General features: G+C 38.0%; 1 protein-coding gene across 1 annotated transcript in view; it reads left to right on the top strand.

Annotated features, from left to right (window-relative positions):
- Window positions 1–22551, top strand: part of LOC148164638 (lipoxygenase homology domain-containing protein 1-like) — a 263084-nt gene that overhangs the window by 211626 nt on the left and 28907 nt on the right. The window contains exon 19 of the mRNA XM_088022889.1: window positions 22327–22546. Within this exon, the coding sequence (XP_087879015.1) occupies window positions 22327–22546 (220 nt within the window). The remainder of the gene's footprint in view (window positions 1–22326; window positions 22547–22551) is intronic.

Here is a 22551-nt window from a genome sequence, read left to right as displayed (position 1 = left end):
TTTTTCTTAACACAGCATCAACTAGAAAGCCTAGAGATGGACATCCTCTCAATGTATAATCATTTTTTTCACTCACACATTTGTCTCATGAACACAATTCCTAAAGTTCTAAACCTTGCTATATGTGAACATATGTGCTTTAAGAACTCATAACTTATGTAATCAGGCTTACAATTTATTTGGTGATAATTTTGAAGACAGAATTGGAATATTAGCCAACATAGAAACTCAAAGAATGGCTCATATATTCCCCTCCATTTCCCTCCCTGTATTTTCACTGAAAATGTTCTTTGTTTTCAAAAGATTTTTTGCCAGTAATGGGTGAGGAAGAACATTTAGAATCTTGAGATGAGATGGATAGTTCTCGTCACCCTAAGAAAATCCTGTTGTTAAGGTTCCTGAGTGCTGACTTCGTAGTGCTGGAAATAAACAGGAGTGAATCAATTTAAGTTACCTTTGTCTTTAAAGTCTGATGTGCCACAGAATTAGGTTTCTGAGAGAAGAAGGAACAAAATAAGCAGGTCCTTGGTGGCAGAGATGTCTTATTCTTATTTGCACGATAGAGTGTCAGAATTAATATTTATTGACTACCTGCAGGGGCCAAGTTGGTTTGAGGTAGTCTACATATGTCATTTAATTAAAATTTCCCCATCTGCTGTGATGTAGGCTGCAAATGAACAGGCACTTGAGAGAGTAACGGGCACACACCTTTGTATGTCCAGGTCTGTCAGACTTTACCAGTCTTTATTGTATCATGTTGCCCATTGGGTCAGAGACTGAGATACCTTAGCAGATCTCAAGGAACATGGCAGAAAGCTGTCACTTGACCTTCAAAGAGCAAAATCTTCTGAACTGCATGTTTTATTAATGATAGGGGATGATATTTTCCTTTTTTTTAGTCAGAAGTTATCATGGTAGTTACATGGCTAGAGAATTATATTGCTAAAATGTGCCTCAACCATCTCATTAAGTCCATTCACTCCTTAACTGTATGAGTATAAATATATGATGTATGGATTTCTGATACTTGTCTGTTCATTTGTTTGGATTTGAGCTTATCCCTTAACTTAGAGAGGTACCTGGGTATAGTGCACTTGTATTAGTCAGGGTTCTCCAGAGAAACTGAACCAACAGGTTGTGTATTCATATACACACAGAGAGAGAGACAGAGGAGAGAGAGAGAGAGAGAGAGAGAGATTTTAAGTAATTGGCTCATGGAGATGGAAGTCCAAAATCTGCAGGGTAAGCCAGCAAGCTGGAGACCCAGGAAAGAGCCAGTGTTGCAGTCTAAATCCAAAGGCAGTCTACTAGCAAAATTCTTTCTTGCTCTGGGGAGATCATCCTTTGTTCTGTTCAGGCCTTCAACTGATTAGATAAGGCCCACCATACTATGGAGGACAATGTTTTACTCGGGTCCATTCTTTAAATTTTAATCTAATCCAAAACACCTTCACAGATACATCCAGAATAATATTTGACCAAGTATCTGGGTACCATGGCTTGCCAGGGTGACATACAAATTAATCATTATAAGCCCCGTAACTCCTTCTTCAACAACCAAAGAGGAACCTATAGGATATGGAGTTCATTGAGGTACAATAAAGTTCTCCGTTTCCCAGATTCAGGAGTAGCAAAATGTTGGCTACTTAATAATCCTTCAACAAGCCCATTTCCTCAGTAAACTGGGGTTTACTCCATTCCACTAACTAGACTGACTTGCCCACAGCTCTCTGCAAGTTTCCTTAGGATGACTAGTGTGAATGGAAGAAGTTGTCATTGCTTTAGCTCCTTATCCAGCATCCCACAGCTGCCAAGAGTGTGAAGGTGGGCATATCTGCATCCCTCACATCTTCTATAGATTTGCCATCAGCCTAAGCTTTGAACGGTTTTGATTTAATCCTGAGGTTTGTAACTTATAGGAGGGTCACAATTTTGATCTGAGAGCACTTGGTTATATGGTGGATTAAGGAACCTGCCTGATTATTTCCAAACATTTTTTTCCATCATTAGGATTCTTAATAAATAAGGAAGATGTGAGCAAAGCTCTCTTTCCTTTTTTTATCACGTGGATTCATTCTTTTTTTCCATTTATTTCTTCAAAATCTTACTCCTCCCTGAGTATAACCTTGTAGAACTTGGGAGGGTCTGATGCAGATGTTGATGTACACTTGCTTATCTATTTGTCTTCTTTTGTACCTGAAAACTCTGTCCGTTGTGTTATCAGAATAGTCCTTCATGGCCATATCCCACTCAAATTAGATCAACTTCCAGAGTCCACTAAAGTTTGTAAATTCTTTCTATCTACCAATATTGTCTATCTTATTGCATAAAAAATTAATAAGTATCATTTTGTAATGCTAACAAAGAAGAGAACCTATCGATGAGGCTAAAAGCTCTAATCTAGCAAATATTTGAATAGTTTTAAATTTATACACATGATTTCACTTGGCACTTCAACCTTCATTTCTTGAGTTTACCTACATCTTCCTGTCTTTATTTTTAAACTCTGGACAATCATGTTTGCTTCTTTCTTGCCTTTACCTAGAAAGAATGTGGGCTTATACAAGTTCGAATTTACTTTTATTAACTTGGAGATCTTTCTGAAGTTTAGAAGTACACACATCATGTGTACTATGCTATCATAAATAAACAACTCATATTCTTACTCATACATTCTCTTTCTTCATTCTGCAATGCAGACCTTGGATCAGGATCAATGTGAGTTATGTATATGCCTCCTAAAGAGGCCTCATTCTCACAGGACATCAAAATAGTATGGGAAGATAGTATCAGCAATAGGGGTTCAGTGGGAGAGATGGAGTCTACTGCCGGCATTTGAATTATATGAATGACAGATTCATGCAGTATGTAAGTCGTAGGGGACTGTGCTGTTCATACAAGCCTTAAATTCAAACATGCTATCTGTATTTATTTCAACCTTATGCCAGAAAGAAATGCTGTACATAAAGATGACTGTTTCTTTCACAGCCATTGTACTGTAAAAGAAATAAAAGTCTATGTTGTTTGGTGGCCTTGCTAGGGAAAAAATAGTCCTCTCTCCTAGAGCAGACTGTGCAGCATACCTTGATACTGAGAACTGCATACATGACATTTGCAGCGGTTAGGTTGATGCTGGAAATTAAGTAGCAACTTCAGCTGTATTACTTAAGGTGGGAACAAGTCATTTGTGATGCAGTGTGATAGCAAGAGCATTTTCTTCTGAATTGTAGTGTGAAAAGAGAAAGCTGAAAAACGTTTGACAGTATTCCAGTTGGCAAATGGTAGCATTTTAATAAGTCAATACTGCTGAGGGTGCAATGCAAAAGCTCATCTGAAAGTGAAATAAACTGATGGAAGCTCAGACCAATGAACATTATCACCATTCTAAACAGCATGTACATATGTGTATGGAGCACATATATGAGTAACCTTTCAAAATAATGCACACATCTGACCATATGCTCTAGTGAATGCCATTAAAATCTCTGCCACAGTTTTCAGAAAGAAATAAACAAAATTTACATTTGGTACCAGCATGAGCTTATAATTATCTTGGGATAAGACAGATATGAAGCAATATTTTAAAATGACTTTTATGCTGCAATGCCCAGCTTCTTGTAAGGCAGTCACTAAGATGATTGTTTTGATTTCAGCGCAAAGATTTTTAGGCAGGATGTTTTTTGAATATTTATAATACTTAATCCTATACTTTGGGCAATTATTTCCTTACATATAGTACCTGATCACTTTCTAAACAGATTTTTTAAAGTTTCATTATTCTATCTTTTGCTTTTTGCCATTATCATTACTATTACTACCACAATTATTATTAAATGATTGCAGTGTTGTTCTCAGGAATGTTCAAATCCCTTTCACAGGCATGAAGGCTCTTAAAACTCACCGTATATTGATTTACTTTTTCCCTTCTATTGGAAAACGGTTGGAAATACATTGACTGTTAACTATTGTTCCCAAATAAGTCCCACCAATCCATGTGTTCTTTTCTCAGAAAAATAAATTTCACATTATTGCAACAAAGGAAACATGTAATGCTTGCACTGTTCCTGTGAAAAATCCCTGTTCAAACACTACGCTGCTTACACCTTAATGTGGCTACTGGAGAAAAGAGAGGGATCTGTCCACCATGACACAGAAAATTCACAGTTTCTATCTTGCCACTCATAGAAAAGGGTGTGAAGGGTGGCACTGTCCCATCCCTCTGGCCTTGAAGCAGAACCAAATCTTTGTTTCCTCCACCCCACGGGTAAGAGGTTCAAATCCATGCACCTGCATGAACAAAAGGACGACATGTGCACATCGAGGCTGAAACACAAGGTGTTTGTCTTAGTCCATTTGGGCTGCCATAAGGAAGCACCACAGACTGGGTGGCTTATACACAACAGAAATTTACTTCTCCCAGTTCTAGGAATGGAAGTCCGACATCAGGATACCCATACAGTTGGATAGAGGTGAGAGACCTCTGCCAGGTTGCCGACTGCCTACTTCTCATTCTTATGTGGCAGAAAAAGGATGAGGGCATTCGGGCTTGCTTTTATAATGCACTAATCCCACTTGTGAGGGCTCCATCTCCATGACTTCTTAAAGGCCCACCTCCTACTACCATCACAGTGGAGGGTTAGCATTTTGATGCGTGAATCTGGGAGGACAAAACAGTGGGAATCTTTGAAGGCTGTGAAATGTAATGTTGTGTACACAATGAAGAGATAGGAGAATAAATCCTTGTCAAATGGTTTCTAGGTCTCTTGCTACCCTGAAATGCCCTTTTCCTTGTTTATTTTAAAAGAACCAAAATAAGGCCTTGCTTAGAGAAGGGAGAGCCCTCCCCACCCCAATTTTGACAAGCAAATAATATACAAGGTTCTCTCCATTTTGCTTTGCTGTGATGTGTAGATGTGCAGTTTTCCTTGGAATTGTTGCTGCTGCCAACCTAAGCCCAACCTTGCTTTTCCACAATAGCACTTCTACAGCATCCCGATTACAGGGCCCTCTTACCAGGCTTTTCCCTGTAGTTGGTGTCCCCACACCCACCTTCAGCCAATGATCATCAAAACTACTTAAAAATTTTAACAAAACAGGCCATTCCTTGACACCTAGACTAGTGTAAGTCAACATTTCCTTCATCTCCATGGCTCCCTCTTGCAGTACCCATCACCTTGGCAGAGACTAACACTTTTGAGATCTGAGTCTGTGTCTGAGCTGTGTGCTCTCTGAGAGAAGGGGTTGTATGTGTCTTATACATTGTTCCTTCCTCAGCACTGAGGACCAGCCAGACTCGGGCCTTCAGATATCGGTGGAAGTAGGTAAACTTGAGAGAGATAATGAGTTCTAAACACATATGTCAAACCTCAGATATCTCCAGCCATTGATTTTTAAAAATTGGTAGAATCCAGGAATTCAGAAAGTTAGGGGGAAGAACGCTCCCTAAAGTTTCCAGGTTTCAACTGATCCAAGTTTATAATTTGATCTTGACATTTTTCATGGAACTCAGGATTGCATAGATAAACCCAAATGGAAAGCTCACTTACAACATTTTCCCTCTGTTCGTAGTATCCAGCAAAGGCTCAGTTTCTGATTGTTCCTCACCAAAGACCTGAATCGCAGTCTCGGGGAGGGAGCTCAGTTGTAATTGCTTAAAAACATTTTATAAAAAAACAGTATTTGTGGAGTCAGTTTCAAGAACAGTTTGTAGCCTCGTGTCTAAAACTCGTCTGTAAATTACAGAGTGGGCACAACTGTGTTATATCAAGACTAAGAGAAGAACTTACAAATGTCATCAATACCATGAGAAATGTGTACATTCGCCAGGTTTTTATTTCCTTATAAAATACACATATTTTCTGCCAGCTATATTGCCTCCAAGCATATAATAACACCCAGATTAATGTTCAAACATCTCATCGTCATGCCTAGCTTCTCAATAATCAACCTTAGAAACATCCATAAGGCTATTTAAATCTTCTGTTTTCCTTTGTCTCTTAAGTATATGTTAATTTGACATCTCAAGCATAAGAGTAGATTTCTCATTTACGTGATTCTAGGTACTTCTCTTCCTCCCTCTCCCCCTCTCCTTTACATTTATTTACATCTATCTACCTATCTATCTATCTATCTATTTATCATCTATCTATCTATCATCTATCTATCTATCATCTATCTATCATCTATCTATCTATCTATCTACCTATCTATCTATCTATCTCTCTATCATCTGTCTAATCTATTTAATCATCACCTATCTGTCATCTATTTTTCTACCATTTATCTGTTGAATTAGAAAGTAAAGGACACAGAAGTGATATTTCTCAATAATTCTCCAAAGACTCAAGCTATAGTTATTTCAGTTTCTTAAATGCCTGTGGGAAGTCATTCTTACTAATCCATCTGGCCAACAGATTTTATTGGTATCAACACTTCTGTGCCACAAGTCAAAATTGAGTTGTTTTTTTTTTTTTTCTTGTTTTCTATGAAAGTCTTATTGTGGCAATGATGAGGAGCTATGAGAGGGAAATCCAGTCCAACTTCTATAGCTTGCTGGCCAGGAAAGGAAGTCACAGTTTGAATGTGAAAGTGAAGCCTTACATACTGAACTTTAATTACAGTCATCCTCCCATACCCCTTATCCATGGTTTCGCCTTCTGCAGTCTGTTTTACCCATAATCAACCATGGGCAGAAAGCAGATGATCCTCCTAACTTGTCAAGCGGTCAGTAATAGCCAATGCTGTGTCACAGTGCCTGTGTCCTTCACCTCACTTCATCTCATCATGTAGGCTGTCTGTTACCTCACATCATCACAAGAAGACGAGGGGTGAGTGCAGTACAATAAGTTATTTAGAGAGAAACCACATTCACATAAGTTTTATTATAGTATATTGTTATATGTATTTTATTATTAGTTATCATTGTTAATCTCTTACTGCCCTAATTTATAAATTAAACTTGATCATAGGTGTTTATGTATAGGAAAAAACTTCATACATAAAGTGTTCAGCATTATCTGTGGTTTCAGGCATCTGCTGGGGGTCTTGGAACCACCCCTTGGATAAGAGGGTGATTGACTGTTTGCCTTCATTGTTTCTAGCACTTTCCTAGGAGTGGTAGTGGTGGGCAATCAAATCAGTATCTACCTCATTCCTGTGGAATATATTTCACTCTTCTTTACCTGGACCCAGAGACTGAGTTAACTGAGAGCAACCCAGCATGCTGAGAAAAGAGTTCCAGACTTCAGGTCTGTCACCTCATCGGGGGGGCTGAGTTTCATGAACAGCCTTTCCGTACACTGTGGGGGGCCACTGACTCAGTGCCTTGCCATACCCTGAAGACTTCTCTGCCTTTAGCTCCTCAACAAGCTCAGTCTCTGACCCAAGACAGAGTGGCTTCTATTTCACTCATGCAGTCTACTTTTTGTGTCACCATGCCTGTGTTTTACTGTTTAAGGTGCCCCAGTGTAGTGTCAGCATTTACAAACATGGTTAATCTTTGCTCCAAATGCAAATAGAAATACGGTGTCACAGTAAAACCAGGCCACTGCCTGGAGAGCACCGGATGATTGGAATGGACTCTGTGAACCCTCTTCATCTTAGAGCAAAATGGCAAAAACATTCCAACTCAGCAGATGTAAAGAGCATTTTAATTTAATCAGTTGTAACACTGTTTAATCATTTGGTCTTGCACATGATTAGTATCACCTAATTCTCCAGAAAATACTGTAGAATATTTGAGGTCCTCAGAGGTACAGTCACACACATGTACTCAGGCATATGACATTCACACACATTTATTTGATAAAACACATGCTGTATCTACATAGGGGGTGGTTATGTAGGACCTCATGCGCGGAAGGAAGAAGGAAGAAAACATTGATTTACTCATGTAAGGCACCAGTTATGTTTGTGTTTCTGCTTTGTTTTGTTTTGTCTTATTTTCCTATGTGGATCAGGTTTACTTCTTGAGATAGGGTTGCCCAGTTGGCTTAGTGTGCTGTGGGGTAGAAAGTATGTGCACTAGAAAATCCAGTCATCTTGAGTTAAAATTCCTGCTTGAAACTTAAGGGCCACAGGGCTTTGGGAAAATGACATCACCTCTCTGGAGCTTGGTTTCCTCTTTTGCAAAATGCAGAGACTTATGTATATCTCATAAGGTTGCTGTAAAGATTTAAAATAACATATGTGAAATGTTTGGCAGAAAATCTCCTTTCCTCAACATGTTCTCATCACTGGTGTTATTAGACCAGATAAACATCTTGAATCTTGACTTGATTTTGATTATAAGACTGGACTAGTTTTAAGTGAAAACCCCCAAATTCTTATTATTGTAATTCTGAAAAATGAATGGAATATAAAATTCTCCAAGAAGTTCATGGAATATTAAGAATGAAGAGCACCTTTAAGTGGCATCCACCTAGATTGAATGAGCACTCAAAATAAATCAAAAGTAAACAAAACAAAACAAAAGCAACAATGCAAACAAACAATCCAAAATAACTCCGAGTAACTGTGCTGTCCTTTGGAAGTATTTCAGATTATGGTGCCCATATAGCATGGGGTGGATGGTGGTTTCTCTATGGAGAACAAAGTGTGTGATGGATGATCTTTAGAACATAAAACCTGGTGTGTTTTCTCAGAATTCCCCAAGGAAGTTCTGTGGCAAATAGGCTCTGTAATGGGACTCTCTGTTGGTTGGTTGGAGGAATGAGCATGAATTTAGTGTCCCAATTTGCCCCATGAAGTAAAAGTCCTAGTTATTGTGTTTTCAAAGCTCTCTCTCTCTCAGGTGTGCTGGTTACTTAACCCTCTTTTGTTTGGTAGAATTTAAACTTTGTTAAGCTGACAATTGATACTGCTCAAATTGTTTCAGCTATTTTATTCTCTTTGGAGAGGTTTACCATTGATCATGATATGATTGTGCCCATGGGCCCATTGAAAACAGTGGAAATACTGCCTAAAAAAACAACCTCAGCATATGGCCTAGCCTTCTTTTGTAGTGTAGGCAATTTGACAGACACACGCAGTTCTGCCCTCCTCCAACCCACCACCATGGAATTCTCTCCTTTGTGACCAAATTATTCTTTTATAAGTCACTAGGCTTATAGAAGAACTATTTTCAAAATATGGTATGACATATTTGTCATAGAATGAGTCTAAGTCTTAGGAAAGCTTATTGTCTAGTTTTCAAGTTAAAATCAAACTTTAAAACTCTCTTCTTCAAAGGGGCTTTTGGAGGCGATAGAGGTGTTTATCCCCTTTATTTTAGTGATGGCTTCATGGGCATATGCATATGCCCAAACCCATCAAATTGTGTACATTAATTATGTACAGTTATTTTTGTTTATCAGCTATATTTATATAAAGCTATTAAAAATAAATTAGAAACTCTCTTCTTGTACTTTTAATAAATTAAATTTAAAAAATAAGCTATTAACCATTATTTAATTTCCACACCAAATCAAGGAAGGAATTCACTCTTGACATTCTCGCCTGTGAATATATCTAGTACTGATTTGTTATACTCCAGACAATGTAGTTTGATAACAATATTCCTAACATAAGACGTAATTATTGAAGTTGATTCCAAGGAAGTCTGGAATTTTCTTCGTGGTCTGGGATGGTCCATTTGTAGGCCTCTTAATGTCAAGATGGGTAGACTAGTTAGCCCTGCAAGCTGCTTTTCAGCCCTTTAATTCTTGTGGTATTTTCACAACAAACGTGTGTGTGTGTGTGTGTATGTGTGTGTGTGTGTGAGAGAGAGAGAGAGAGAGAGAATGAAGAATATCAGTGCTAACATTTTAAATTTTAAAAATAGGTGCCTGCTTTGAAGTTCTATTTGCTAAGGTTAATATTTTACAGAATGATAGTTCATATTTGGCCCAGTTGTAGGTAATTATTATAATGGGGATTAATTTATGTCTAGACATGAACATTTTGCCTTTGTTTCTAGTGGGATTATTACTTCAGAAATTTTAATATGACATGACTATGAACCTGCAGCATACTGATATATCCCAATTTGACCATAACATTGTCTGGGTGTTACCGATCTCTTGTCTACTAGCTTCGAGATGGCTGCTGAGTCTTAACTCTGTCTTTCACAGGTGTAAATGTGAAACCTTGGGAGATTTGTCTTACAAATAAAGGTAGACTCTTCAAAATAAAACCCTTACTCTCCAGTTATAAACAAAACCAAAGAGAGAAAGGGGGGAAGTATTTAATAAAGTCACTGTGACTCCACAGAGATTTCTTTGATGAACTAAAATTTTGCAGGCTGTTTTAAAATGCATAAAGGGCCAAAATTAAGAACACATAAAAACAAATACCAGGAGCTTTCAAAAAGGTCTTTGTAAAGCTGAAGCCTTACATAACTAGAGACATGTGGAAAATGCTAGGGACCATTAAAAGCCAGGAAGAAGAAAAGCATGATGGGATAGACTCCCTGCTTGGGTCAAATGGATAATGTGAACAAATACCAGGAAAAAGGTGGAACTACCAAACTATGAAGGATTTCAATGAGAATAATCTCTACCCTGGAAATATAAAGGCAATTCAGGGAGAATTTCAGTCCAAGAAGTTAAAGATGTGGTCAGAATAAATATGGGACATAATATGTGCCTCCAGATATATTCAGAATCCTTTTTCATTTCCATTTCCAACACCCAAATCAAGATCCCCATGTTCTGTCACTCAGATGAAGCACTGGGCTCTTACATGGTCCCTTTTCTTCCACATTTACTCCCTTGCAATCCTGCCTTTGAAGAGCAGTCAGGGAAATTTTTTAAAACCATAAAACTGATCATGTTATGTCCTGTTTACAGTCCCAACCCTGATAGATGGTACCTCTCTACCTCTTTGTCCTTCACCCATTCTGTGCTCCTCCTGGCAACAAAAGCCCATGGAACTTCTTTCTGCTCAAAGCTTGAACAATCCAAACTCATTCCCACTTTAGGACCTTTGAGAGATCATGGTAGCTGTTCCTTCTACATGCAGTGTTCCTTCTCCTAATATCCACCAGCTGAGTATCTCCACGTGACATCCACGTCACAGTGCCTGACTGTCACTTTCTCAGGGAGGCCTTTCCTGGACTTCTTATGTAGAATGGTCACCCATTTGTCTGTGTAGGGACTAAGCACCTCATTGCTTTTCTCTCATTTATGTCTGTTGTCTCTCTTGCCCCATTAGAAGGTCTGCAAGGGTAAGTACCTTATTTTGTTCATCATTGTGTCTCTCCCATGTCTAGTATGTAATAGGCTTTCAATAAAATGTTTATATGACTGACTGACTGACTGACTAACTGAATGTATGAATGATTAAGAGCTGGGGGAAATCAGGGGCGCCTGGGTGGCTCAGTCAGTTAAGTGACTGCCTTTGGCTCAGGTCATGATCTCAGGGTCTGAGGATCTAACCTAGTGACAGGCTCCCTGCTCAGTGGGGAGTCGTTTCTCCCTCCCCCCCACTTGTGCTCTCTGCCCTCTCTTGTGCTCTCTCTCTCTCTCAAATAAATAAAATCTTTAAAAAAAAGAGCTGGGGAAAATCAAAGACAAAAGGGCCCTATGCAAATTAGGATTGGTGTCCAGGAGATGCTATTGGAAGATGTGGGGTCAGGTTATAACTTTGCCCAGGCCTTGGAAAGGTGGAAAAGAGACCTGGGTACAAAGCCTGGGCTAGGGGATTGGTAGAAGGGGATGGCCCCTGGTGAAGAATGAACCAGCCTAGAAAGGAACTTGCATGGCAGGAAGTGGTGAGAATGAGACTAAACAGAGTGGGATCCAATTAATGGCAGGAGGGTTTGCAAACTACATAGAAAGATCAGTGATTCCGGAAAATAGAGTGTATTCTATGTCTGTGCATGTTGTGTGCAAAATGAAACTATGTTTAATACAGAGAACATTTTGTCACAACTAATTTTCTAAATGATTTCCTCACTTACTACAAACATTTTTGTTGTTGTTAAATTACTCTAGAAAACCTTATTATTACATCTGTTAATTCTGCTGATGTTCACACAGACGTAAAGTAAAACATTTTTTCTCTAAAACTAATATACACTCTTCATTTTAATTTATTAGACTTGGGTTGTAGTATTACAAAACTCCACTTGCAGAGAAGGTCATAATTAATATGTGGCCTATTGCATTTTATGTTTACAAAAGAACCATGAAAAGCATTTCATAATTGGGAAATGTGATTGTTCTTCACAGAGCTTGTATTTCCTATCTTAAAGCTTGACCAACCTAAATGCTCATAACGAGAGTTTCTCCCTAGAATAAGAAAAAAAGAAGCATGCAAATAAAAACTCTCAATCATTTTTAACATTGCAAAGATGCAATATGTTAACAACAATTGTTTAGGTCATTCTCTCATGCCAAGGTCATTTTAAGCTGCCTCTGTCAGGATTGAACTTGACTGACAGTTTTGAACCAAATGGGCCCTGGAGACCCTCATTCTTAATTTGCATGCTTCCTATGCAACCTTGGACTAGCTACTTTAGCTCAATTTCCTCAACTGTGAAATGGATTCAATAAACAGTGTCTTTGCAAAAATGCAAACTGTAGCTGAAATAAGCCTTATGCTAATGATGGCCTGTTCTGACAGGAGCTTCCCTGTCCTTTCATTTCTATCAACATTGAGAAATGCTATTTTATAAAAATCCCTTAGCTTTATTTAGGTTGAGACTTTTTGTTCAGAATGGCATCTATCTCACAACAAACAAATGAAGATTTAGTAACAGTGAAAAATTTCAGCATGGAAAACTAAGAGTAACAGACCTCTTGATGCATAAGGGCATCTAAATGGAGCTGAGTCAGAACTACAGGCTCAGGTTTACTTAAGGAGAGCAGCTGCCCAAGGAGAGGTAATGAGGCATGGGGTAGTATGCCTGTGTAGAGTCAGGGTGCATACCCACTGGAAATCCAGCTGCCAGTCTTTACCCCTATGGAAATACTCTGAGAAGTGAATTACTATTTGCTCTGCTTTTTCTTGAAGCCCTAGGATGTTTTCTGCCAGGATCCCAGAACAAGGCAGATACTGCAAATCCCAGGAACCATGGAGCAAAAAGTGGGAGGAAATTGGCATAGACTGCATTCTGTGGGTTGGAGTCTTTAGGAGGGGAAGTCCTGGAGATGGGGTTGGCAGGCCAGGGAGCAGTGGGTGCTCACCTCATCTGAATGGTACCGATAAGGCGGGGCTAAGGTGTGGCGGGATCAGGACAGTTCAGTGCCCTCCTGCAGGGCCCAGATCACATTTGGGAGATTGGTATCCTCACAAGAGGAAAAGATGTCATTGTCTCCAGAAATCCACAAGACGAAGCAGCAAGATGAGAGGTAGAGCTGGAAATGTCTTAGAAACAAAAATGCCACCATAGGTGAACATTCATGTATAAATTGGAGGAGTGTGAAATAGCACTGCCTAAGAGTGAATCTGTGCCATGGGGCATGCCAGAAGCGATCCCCTAGAATGAAAAGAGAGAAAATGGAGAAACGAAGGCAGGGGTAGAGGATCAAGAACAGAAAGTAAACCAAGGTGTTTTGGAAAAAGAAACAAGAGAATAGGTAATAATTAGCCATGAAAAAATGGTGGAACAAACTTTCTAGAGTTATGGAAAGACTATCCTATATAAATGAAAGAGCTCATCAGGTTCTACACAAAATCAGTGGGAAGGGACCCACATCTAGATACACCTTGGCAGCTTTTTGGAATGCTAAGATAATCCTGCAGGTGTCTGCACACACAAAAAAATAGAAGCTGCCGAACCACACAAATAATTTACAAAAACATGTTGACACCAATTTCAGTAAACTTACATTGTCTAAAAGAAATTTTAGTATTTATGGGCTTGATGCCATATTCTGCTTTACTGTGTAAGGGAGGCCAATTTAATACTTTCAAAACTCTGCCTTCTGATTTGTAGAAAGCAGGTAGAGACATTTACTTCTTATGTTGGTTATGGGCATGAAACTGATGAGCATCAGTGGCCTTGGTGGTTGATGAAATTTCACACTCCAGGAAAGGTAGGGAGAGTAACTTCATGTGTTAAATTGGAAATATTAGTGTGAACTCATGACCTTAAAAAGATGCCTAATTCTCTAGTCTGTCATCACTAATTGTCCCTACAGTGGCCACACTTCCACCCACCTGCATCCCTCATGTGTCCCAGAGTGCCCATATTTTGTCTCTACTAATGCACACCACTAAAAACCACCAGAATACCTGGGCAGGAAATTGATCCTTTTTGTTTTGTTTTTGTTTTTGTTTTGAGCAAAAAAACCAAAACAAAAAACAAAAAAAAACAACAAAAACCCAAAAAACAAACAAAAGAAACCCCCCAAAAAACCCCAAAACACCAAACCAGAATTGGTCTGGAATATCCTTTTGTTGTCTGGAATCCCAGGGATAACTTCAAAAATGTCAAGGGCAGTGCTGAAGGACAGAAGAGCAAATTTAAAGGGGGCTTGTATGAGCTAAGCTGGAAGTACCATCTTCATAATAATGATAATAATCATAATAGTTAATTGAAACAAGTGGAGACTGTGAACAGCTATGAATTAGTAATTATATTCAAAAGAGAAAAGTGAATGTAAAATGTACAAAATGTAGATGTAATACAAAGAAGGGCATATATAATAGTGTATGTTTAATTATTTATTGATTTTAATAAATAAAGGAGTGTTAATAAATGGGATGCCTGTAAAGCCCTGTGCCATGTGAAATTTTAATAAATTCAAACTATAAGAGATGTAAACAATCCGCAAAATGCAACAGAAAAAATTCCCCAGAGAGTAGCATATTTGAGAGTAGCAGGAATCATCGTTCGATATATCCACCATGATTTTGATAATTTTGATGTTATTCAGCATAGTTTTTATTACCTGGAATATAAAAGAAAGAAATTGGGAAAAATGAATCATCAACAATTTAAATTATGAGTAAATTCCAACTCTCCTACATTTTGCAAATTGTTTATATCTTCTATAGATGCAAATATATTAAAATTAAACCTGCACTTATTTTATGTATATCTTCAATATATGAGTATTTTGTTTCTTATTTTAATTATGTATCTATTTATAAGCCTAAGAATGTATTTCTATCTGTGTGGGAAGGAAAGAAAAAATACAGAGAATTATGAGTAATTCAAGTAATCCAGGAAAAAGTAGGTAATACGCCAAGGTGAGGCAGGTCTCCCTTTGCCCCACTGACATCAGAAAAGCCAGCTGAAGCAGCCAGTCACCATATGCTCCCAAATGGTGAATTAGCCAAATGCCTGGAGAAATCACTATGCAGAAAATTCTCTCATCTCCTAAGAGATGAGCCCTCCAGAGGGCCTTGCTAATTGTAACAAAATGCTGGTAAGTACATGTTTTTTGGCCTGTTTGTTGTCATATAATTATAGTTTCACAGGAAGTTGCAAAGAACAGTCAGAGAGATCCCATGCACCCAGTTTCCTTCCCCTGGATTCATTCTCCATAGTTATAGTTCAATATCAAATCAAGATTTTGACGTTGGTAAAATCTGTGTGTATAGTTACCTGTTATTTCATCAGGGGTATAGATTCATGTAACCGCTACCACTGTCATGACATAGAACTATTATATCTCCCCAGATATCTCCCAGTGTCATTTCCTTATAGGCTCAGACTCCACCCCCATCCATGCACCACCACCATTCCTGGAAAAATACTGTTCTATTTTTAATGTCTATTACCTTGTCATCTTGGGAATGTTATATAATTGGAATCATATGGCTACATTAGGTTTTTGTTTTTCATTTAGCACAGTGCCCTTGAGAGCCACCCAAGTTGTTGCCTGTATCAGTAGTTCATTCCTTTTTAAATGGTTGAGTCTTAGTCAATGTAAGCTATTCTACCATTGATGAAACTGGAACCTAAATACAGAATTGGTTACAATCTGTTTATATTTGTCCAAAATGTATCAAAATTTATGAGGAAATCCAGAAAAAATATCTCTGCTATTGGAATAAGTCAAAGACTTATTCCAAGCGCCTGGGTGACTCAGTTGGTGGAGTGTCTGACTCTTGATCTCAGCTCAGGTCTTGGTCCTCAGGGTCCTGGGTTCAGGATCTACATTGGGCTCCATGCTGGGCATGGAAACTAATAAAAAAATACAGATGGCATAAAAAGATAAAGCCATTTTTTTCATTCATCTGGGCAGCGTTAATTGGATTGCAAAATATTACTAAATTTTTTAAAAGGCAACAATTTCATAGTATGCCTAAGAACTTTTTTTTCTAGTTATTGGGGCTCAGATATTTACCAGGAGTATGCCATAGCAAATTATCATAGTTTTGCATATTATCATCAGTTTTTCCACCCATCAAAATTTTGATAGAAAGCAAAGAGAATGAAGGAAACATATGAAAATTTTAAAATATCAAAATTAAATTATTTATTCAACAATTGTTATAAATGTTTGTATATACTAAGGATACGGAAAGGAAGACAGAGCTTAGGTCTTCAAAGAGTTAAGAGTCCAGTACGGAAGATAAAGTCAACAACCAAAAAGTACCAAATCCTGAAGTTTTCTCAAGAAATTGAGACTAGGGTCTGTAATGTACCCACACTTAGTTTAGAGCTAGTAGCTTCTAAGTCTTTAGAGACTCTGGGTAGCCAATTGTGTGAGAAGCTGTTTACTCTGACAGATGAGGTCAGTGTCAGGGACTGGGGACTGGGGACTGGGAAAACCTAGTCACATCTGAGATAATGAAGTTCTTTAAACCTTTTAAGATTGGTCAGACCAAGGCTTTTGAACTTGGCTTGTGACTGGCACCAAGAATAAAAAATAAGGCATTCTTCAATTCAGGCACTCCTGTCTAGCTTCAGAAGGAAACCTAAACATTCTAGGACATAAAGTTCTCCCTTTAAAAAAAAATCTATCATTTACTAATTAAGCAAATGTTTCTTTTCCAGCTCTTTCAAGAGGAAGGGCATTGTTTGTATACAAAAAAAGCCAGGGAGCAGTGCTCTTGGAAAAGTACTCACCAGTGGTAGCCTATGAAGTATTATGGGAGTATCAGGGCTTCCTATCTCTTTGGGGTGGAGGGGCACTGGGACTGATTAACATCAAGAATTTTTGCCTAGGGCATGTGGAAGTGAAAAGCATCTTATTTTCATTGTCGTGTTGTACAATATAGCAGATTATCTATCCTTACAGTTTTTGTATATTTGTTTTTGGTAGTGTTGCTTACTTTCTCTTAAAAATTTACCCTGATGATTTTCAGTGTTTCTAATGTATTAGAGCCCAAGTTTCCAGTCCATACTTCCACATTCCAGTCCTGAGCTTTTAAGGCATACTGTTCTTTTGAAAGGCAATAAATATGTAAAATGAGATATTGAATGGAAATGAAATGCCCCCAGATGGGATTTCAGTGATCACAAAGCTAATTTGTGTTCCGGTATATTTTTTTCCAAACTATGAAAGTGTTCTTAAACAGAGAAAAGAGACTTTGTAGAACATGAAATTTGCTTCTAGAATAGAATTGTTTTAAAAAATAACTTTGTTGCCATTTATTGAAAAAATACTCAAGTTTGCATGAAGAGATTTAGCATCTTCAATTTAGAAAAATCCAACTGGCCAGTAATTACATATGCAAAAATGTCTGGATTAAGATCTACATCTAAAAGTAGATACCTGATGGTAGTTATATTTGTGGTGAGCACAGTATAACATATAGAAGAGTTGAATCACTATATCAACTATACTCAAGTAAAAAAATCTTAAAAATTTTGTTACAAAATTTTTCTGCAAACAAACAAAAAACTCCAAAACTGGATACCTGAAGAGGGAATATTTTTTTCCATAAACTTTTTGTATGAATATTCACAGATCCACCAGTCATGTTGTTTTCCTAGACAATACAGGTTATTCCTTCATGGTGCTGTAACTGAACATTCTCTAATAGATTATACAACTTTTAGCATACAAAAGCCTTCATCTTTGGAAAGGTAGGCTATGCATTGTATTGTGCAGTTTGCAAAGAGAAATGTGTTTTTTTCAAGTTCATTTTTCAGCTTTGAGAATCTTTTCTGCTATTTTTTTGCATGAATATTTCCATTTTCATTGACAAATGAAAAATGTCCTTTCCTGTGATAATCTTCAAATTCTTTCTTGATTACCCCTCAAATTACTACCTAATTTTCCCAACTATTTCAATCAAGGGAGCTCCAAGTAAAGGGGTGGTCTGAACACAAGGTACAGTACAAGTCCTGGTTATTCTTTAGAGAACTCTCCAAGCCTCTCTACCCTGTTCTCTGAGATCTGCATGAACTGTCAGTCTATGAATTAAAATGTGTTTTCCCAAGATGATCTAATTTGGTGCTTACAAAAGCCCTCTTTTTACAAAGAGAAACTTGAGACTCAGGGATAGGAAACGACCAGCCTTGAGCCTAGTTTTCAGATGACAGGCTCTGTGCTTTTCCTCTCATGCTCTGCTTCCAAGAACTGGACTCTGATCTACTTAGGCCGACCCTGTGGTCAGGAATCCTGTACCAGGGAGCTCTGCTGATGCTCCTGGCTGGTGAGGACTTGATGGGTGGAGAAAACTGATCTCCCTTGGCTAGTCTCCTTCTCCCATCTGCGCAGCTCCGTGCTGGAGGGTCAAAGGCACTGAGAAAGAATACCTGTACGATTGAAGTAAATGGACTTTAGTTTCCTTTTCCCCACGGTATTCTTCACCCACTTCCTTCCATCTCCCTTTAGTAATAATAATAATAATTACTAAAATCACCACTATTTACTAAGAACCTAATAATGTGTTTATTTGACCAACTTTTGCTAATTAATGTGTCCCTTATCCTCACACTCTCCCAGTAAAGTGATTCTTAATTACTCCATTTTATAAATGAGGGAAGTGAAGTTCAGAGAAAAGATATCACTTCTTCAAGATCCCAGTGCCCGAGGGTGTCAGTGCTGGGTTTGCCGTGGATCCCTCTGCCACAAAACATGTGTGCTTATGTTGACGCTAGACACACCCAGCCAAGGAGTTGCTCCTGGTCCATTTCTTGACAGAAATGGAGTCTGCTTTTATGAAGTACCTATTCATACCTGAAAGGATACCAGTTTCCATGCAGATGGAGAGAATAAAACCCAGACTTGTGAAATTTCAGGAACAATAAGCTTAGACTCAAGAAGTACATTCACTCTTCTTGGTTTTGCTCATAGCATTTTTTGTCTTCTCCCCTTCATGGACATGGTGCTCAGTCTTCCAAGTCCAGGTTCCTTGCTACCTGCCCTGCTTGTACTGAACCATCTCATACTTTTCTTATACTCCTACTTTGTTTATTTCTCACTTTGAATGACTGGATTAGTGGTTCACAGGAATGTGAGAGCTCCATTTTCCCCCTGTTCATATATGCTTGTTTAGAGCAGTGTTTGTATGTAATAAAAATTTGTTAAATGTTTAAATGTTTTAATTTACTTAGTCCATATTTAAGATGTTCTTGGGGGTAGTACATATGATAAACAGAATTATCCAAAAATGTGGATATATAAAGAGCTTTATTTTCTTACTTAAATTCAGTGTAGACTTAATCCATTTTGTTAATAATTTCAAGTACCCAAATCAGACATTTCAAATAACAAATTTTTTAAATCTTCATGTTCTGGTTATGTAGTGGAAGTTCATTGGTATCATTATAATTTTCAATATGTGACATTACAATGAGAATGGACTATATTTCTTCTGCCTTTCTCTTTCTGACCCTCTATCTTTCAATCCATATGCCTCTTTGGTCTTCAGGTTGAAAACAATTTTATTTTAAATCTGTGACTGTATACTACTTTAAGCATAATTCCCTTTCTGGAGAATAACTGAGCCATGATGTGGTCCATCTGTATGATGAAAAGCCATTCTATGTTATAGAATAACTCTGTGTGTGTGTGTATGTGTGTGTGTGCGCGCGTGCATGTGTGTGTTTTCAAGTTATATGCAAGAATAATTTCTTGGCATATTGCATTTGTACTTTATTAAAGCTGAAGTGACCCAAGTTGACTATATTAAGACAGAACAAAGAGTTCCAAATCAGTTTGGCTAACATGTTAGAAGTAATTTGGGAGCAATCTATAGCACTAGCCAGACTGTGGTACAGTTATTTGGTTCTTATTTTAATTGGCCAACCCATGCATGCATGGTATGTGAGTAGTTTGTGGACCATGGCACCATTTAGGTTTTGTTGACAAATATCTGCTTTTACCAGCAGGGTTAGACATAGGCCTTATCAATTTCAATTTCACGTATGATGGCTAAATACTAGTTTAATTTCCTTCTGTGAATGCTGGACCCTGTCTTTAGATTAGTCTTGTTTTTACATTAGCTAAATGTAGGCATTTTCTATTTAGCACGTAATTCTGATTGATAAAATGATGTCTGCTAATACTTACTGAGTGCTATAGAAATTCATAAGATTGGTACTATTATAACATTCAGATGGGGAAACCAAAGCTTAGAAGAATGGACATACTTACTGACACACAGCCAGCAAGGGCAAAGGAACTTTCAGCTCTAGATCTCATTTCAAAAAACCAGGGTTTTAGCCGCCACACAATTTTGCCTTTGAACCCGTTTTGGGATGTGGCCTCTATTTTCATCCCTGTGTCCTATCTGCAACTCTAACTCTATAGGAGGTTAGTTATCTGTACAAAGCACCAATATTAAGATTTTTTACATGATAGTATTTTTATAGCCACTTTGTTCCAGAAATAATAGGAGGGGCCCAATTATTTAGCTCAACTCTATTGAACTCTGTGCATCCTGACCAAGAGGACAGAATTTATTCACAACAATTATCACTAGTGTAGCAACCCAAAATTATATTACCAATAAAAAATATTTTAGTAGAAAAAAATGTGGCAGGTCTGCATAAACTCTGAAGGAGTAATTTCCAGTGGCGATGTGAATATTTATGATAATACCACAGGGGAGAAAAGAAGTTAGGTGGAGGGAGACAAAATACCAGAATGCTGATAACATTGTTTCTAATTATGGTGTCACATAGTATGCAATTTAAGTACCTTAATATAGGGAGATCAGCCTGATTTATTTAGGTGGGCCTAATCTAAATCGTATAAGCTCCTAAAAGCAAACATCTTTCTCCTCCTGGTAGCAGAGGGAAAGCCAGAGATGCCAAGAATGAGAAGGGCTCAGTGTGCCCTTTGTTGGCTTGGAGGTGAAGGGGCTACACATCAAGGAAGAGGAACCTCAGTTCTAAATCCACAAGGAACTGGATTCTGCCACCAACCTGAATGAGCCTAGAAGCAGAATTCTCCTCAGAGCCTCCAGAGAAGAGCCCAGCCTAGCCCATACCTTGAGTTCAGCTTATGAGGCTCTTAGCAGAGAACCCAGTTGAGCCACACAGTGTCTTGATTTCTGACCCACAGAATCAGGAGGCAATAAAGGTCCTTATTTGCAATAGAAAACTAATGTAGTATATAAATGATCAATTTTTTCATATGAATCCTGTAAGAATTTTCAAAAGAAAAATATCACTCATTCTGAATAGTGAATGATACATGAGAATATTTATCATGCCAGGTAATTAATTGGTGAGGTGCAAAGGGGTATAAAGCAGAATTACTTGTTAATCATATTACCAACACTGTTGCAAAGTCATAGTCTTTCCAATGCCACTCTGTTTCAGTGTTACCTGGTTAGCCCTAGTTTAAATCCAGAAGCATATATGTTTTTTTTTTTTCCTCAGGCTCCCACTTTAATGGGAATAACCAATCTATTGTAGACACCAGAGAGTTAGATTGTCTTCCTCACGTCTAACTGCCAAATAAGTAGTGTATATCAACCATTATAATAAAACATTTATTTTGCAAGGTAATAATATTGAGTTACAAAAAAAAAAAACAGATGTAGTGAAAACTAACTGGATTTAATCTATTGGTTTGTCCATGGTGAGTAGATTTATGCTTTGCCATATGTAACAGTATTTCATAGTGTTACAAGTAAACAGTTCTAAGGAAAATTAGTAAGGAGTGTATGTGGGGAAAACAGATACTGAGTTCAAAATTGAATATGTTTTTTTTAAAGATTTTATTTACTCATTTGAGAGAGAGAAAGAAAGAGATACAGAGAGGGTTCAAGCAGGAGGAGAGGCAGAGGGAAAGGGGGAAGCAGACTTCCTGCTGAACAGGGAGCCAGATGCGGGACTCGATTCCAAGGCCTGGAGATTATGACCTGAGCTGAAGGCAGATGCTCAACCATGTGAGCCACCCAGGCCCCCAGAATATGAATTTTTGATGTGAAAAATCAAATCAGAAATGTGGGGACTTTATTTCCCTTTCCCCCTTTTTGTTGCAGATTAATCTTAAAGATATTGGTGAAATCTATAAAGTACGCATTGGACATGACAACAGTGGAAAGGATCCCGCGTGGTATCTGGAAGAAATTAGGCTTGAAAATATAGACACATGTGAGCTGTTTTGTCTAGCTGTTGACTCCTGGATAGCTGAGAATGAAAATGGTGGCAATCTATGGAAAGAAATGCCCATTGCAAGAACTAATAAAGCACCTTTACCAGGTATA

The sequence above is a fragment of the Eumetopias jubatus genome, unplaced genomic scaffold (genome assembly GCF_037043125.1).
Source record: "Eumetopias jubatus isolate StellerSeaLion01/CBP00866 unplaced genomic scaffold, mEumJub1_p1.0 scaffold_4, whole genome shotgun sequence".
Classification (NCBI taxonomy): domain Eukaryota; kingdom Metazoa; phylum Chordata; class Mammalia; order Carnivora; family Otariidae; genus Eumetopias; species Eumetopias jubatus.
This window is presented reverse-complemented; position numbering and strand designations above follow the sequence as displayed.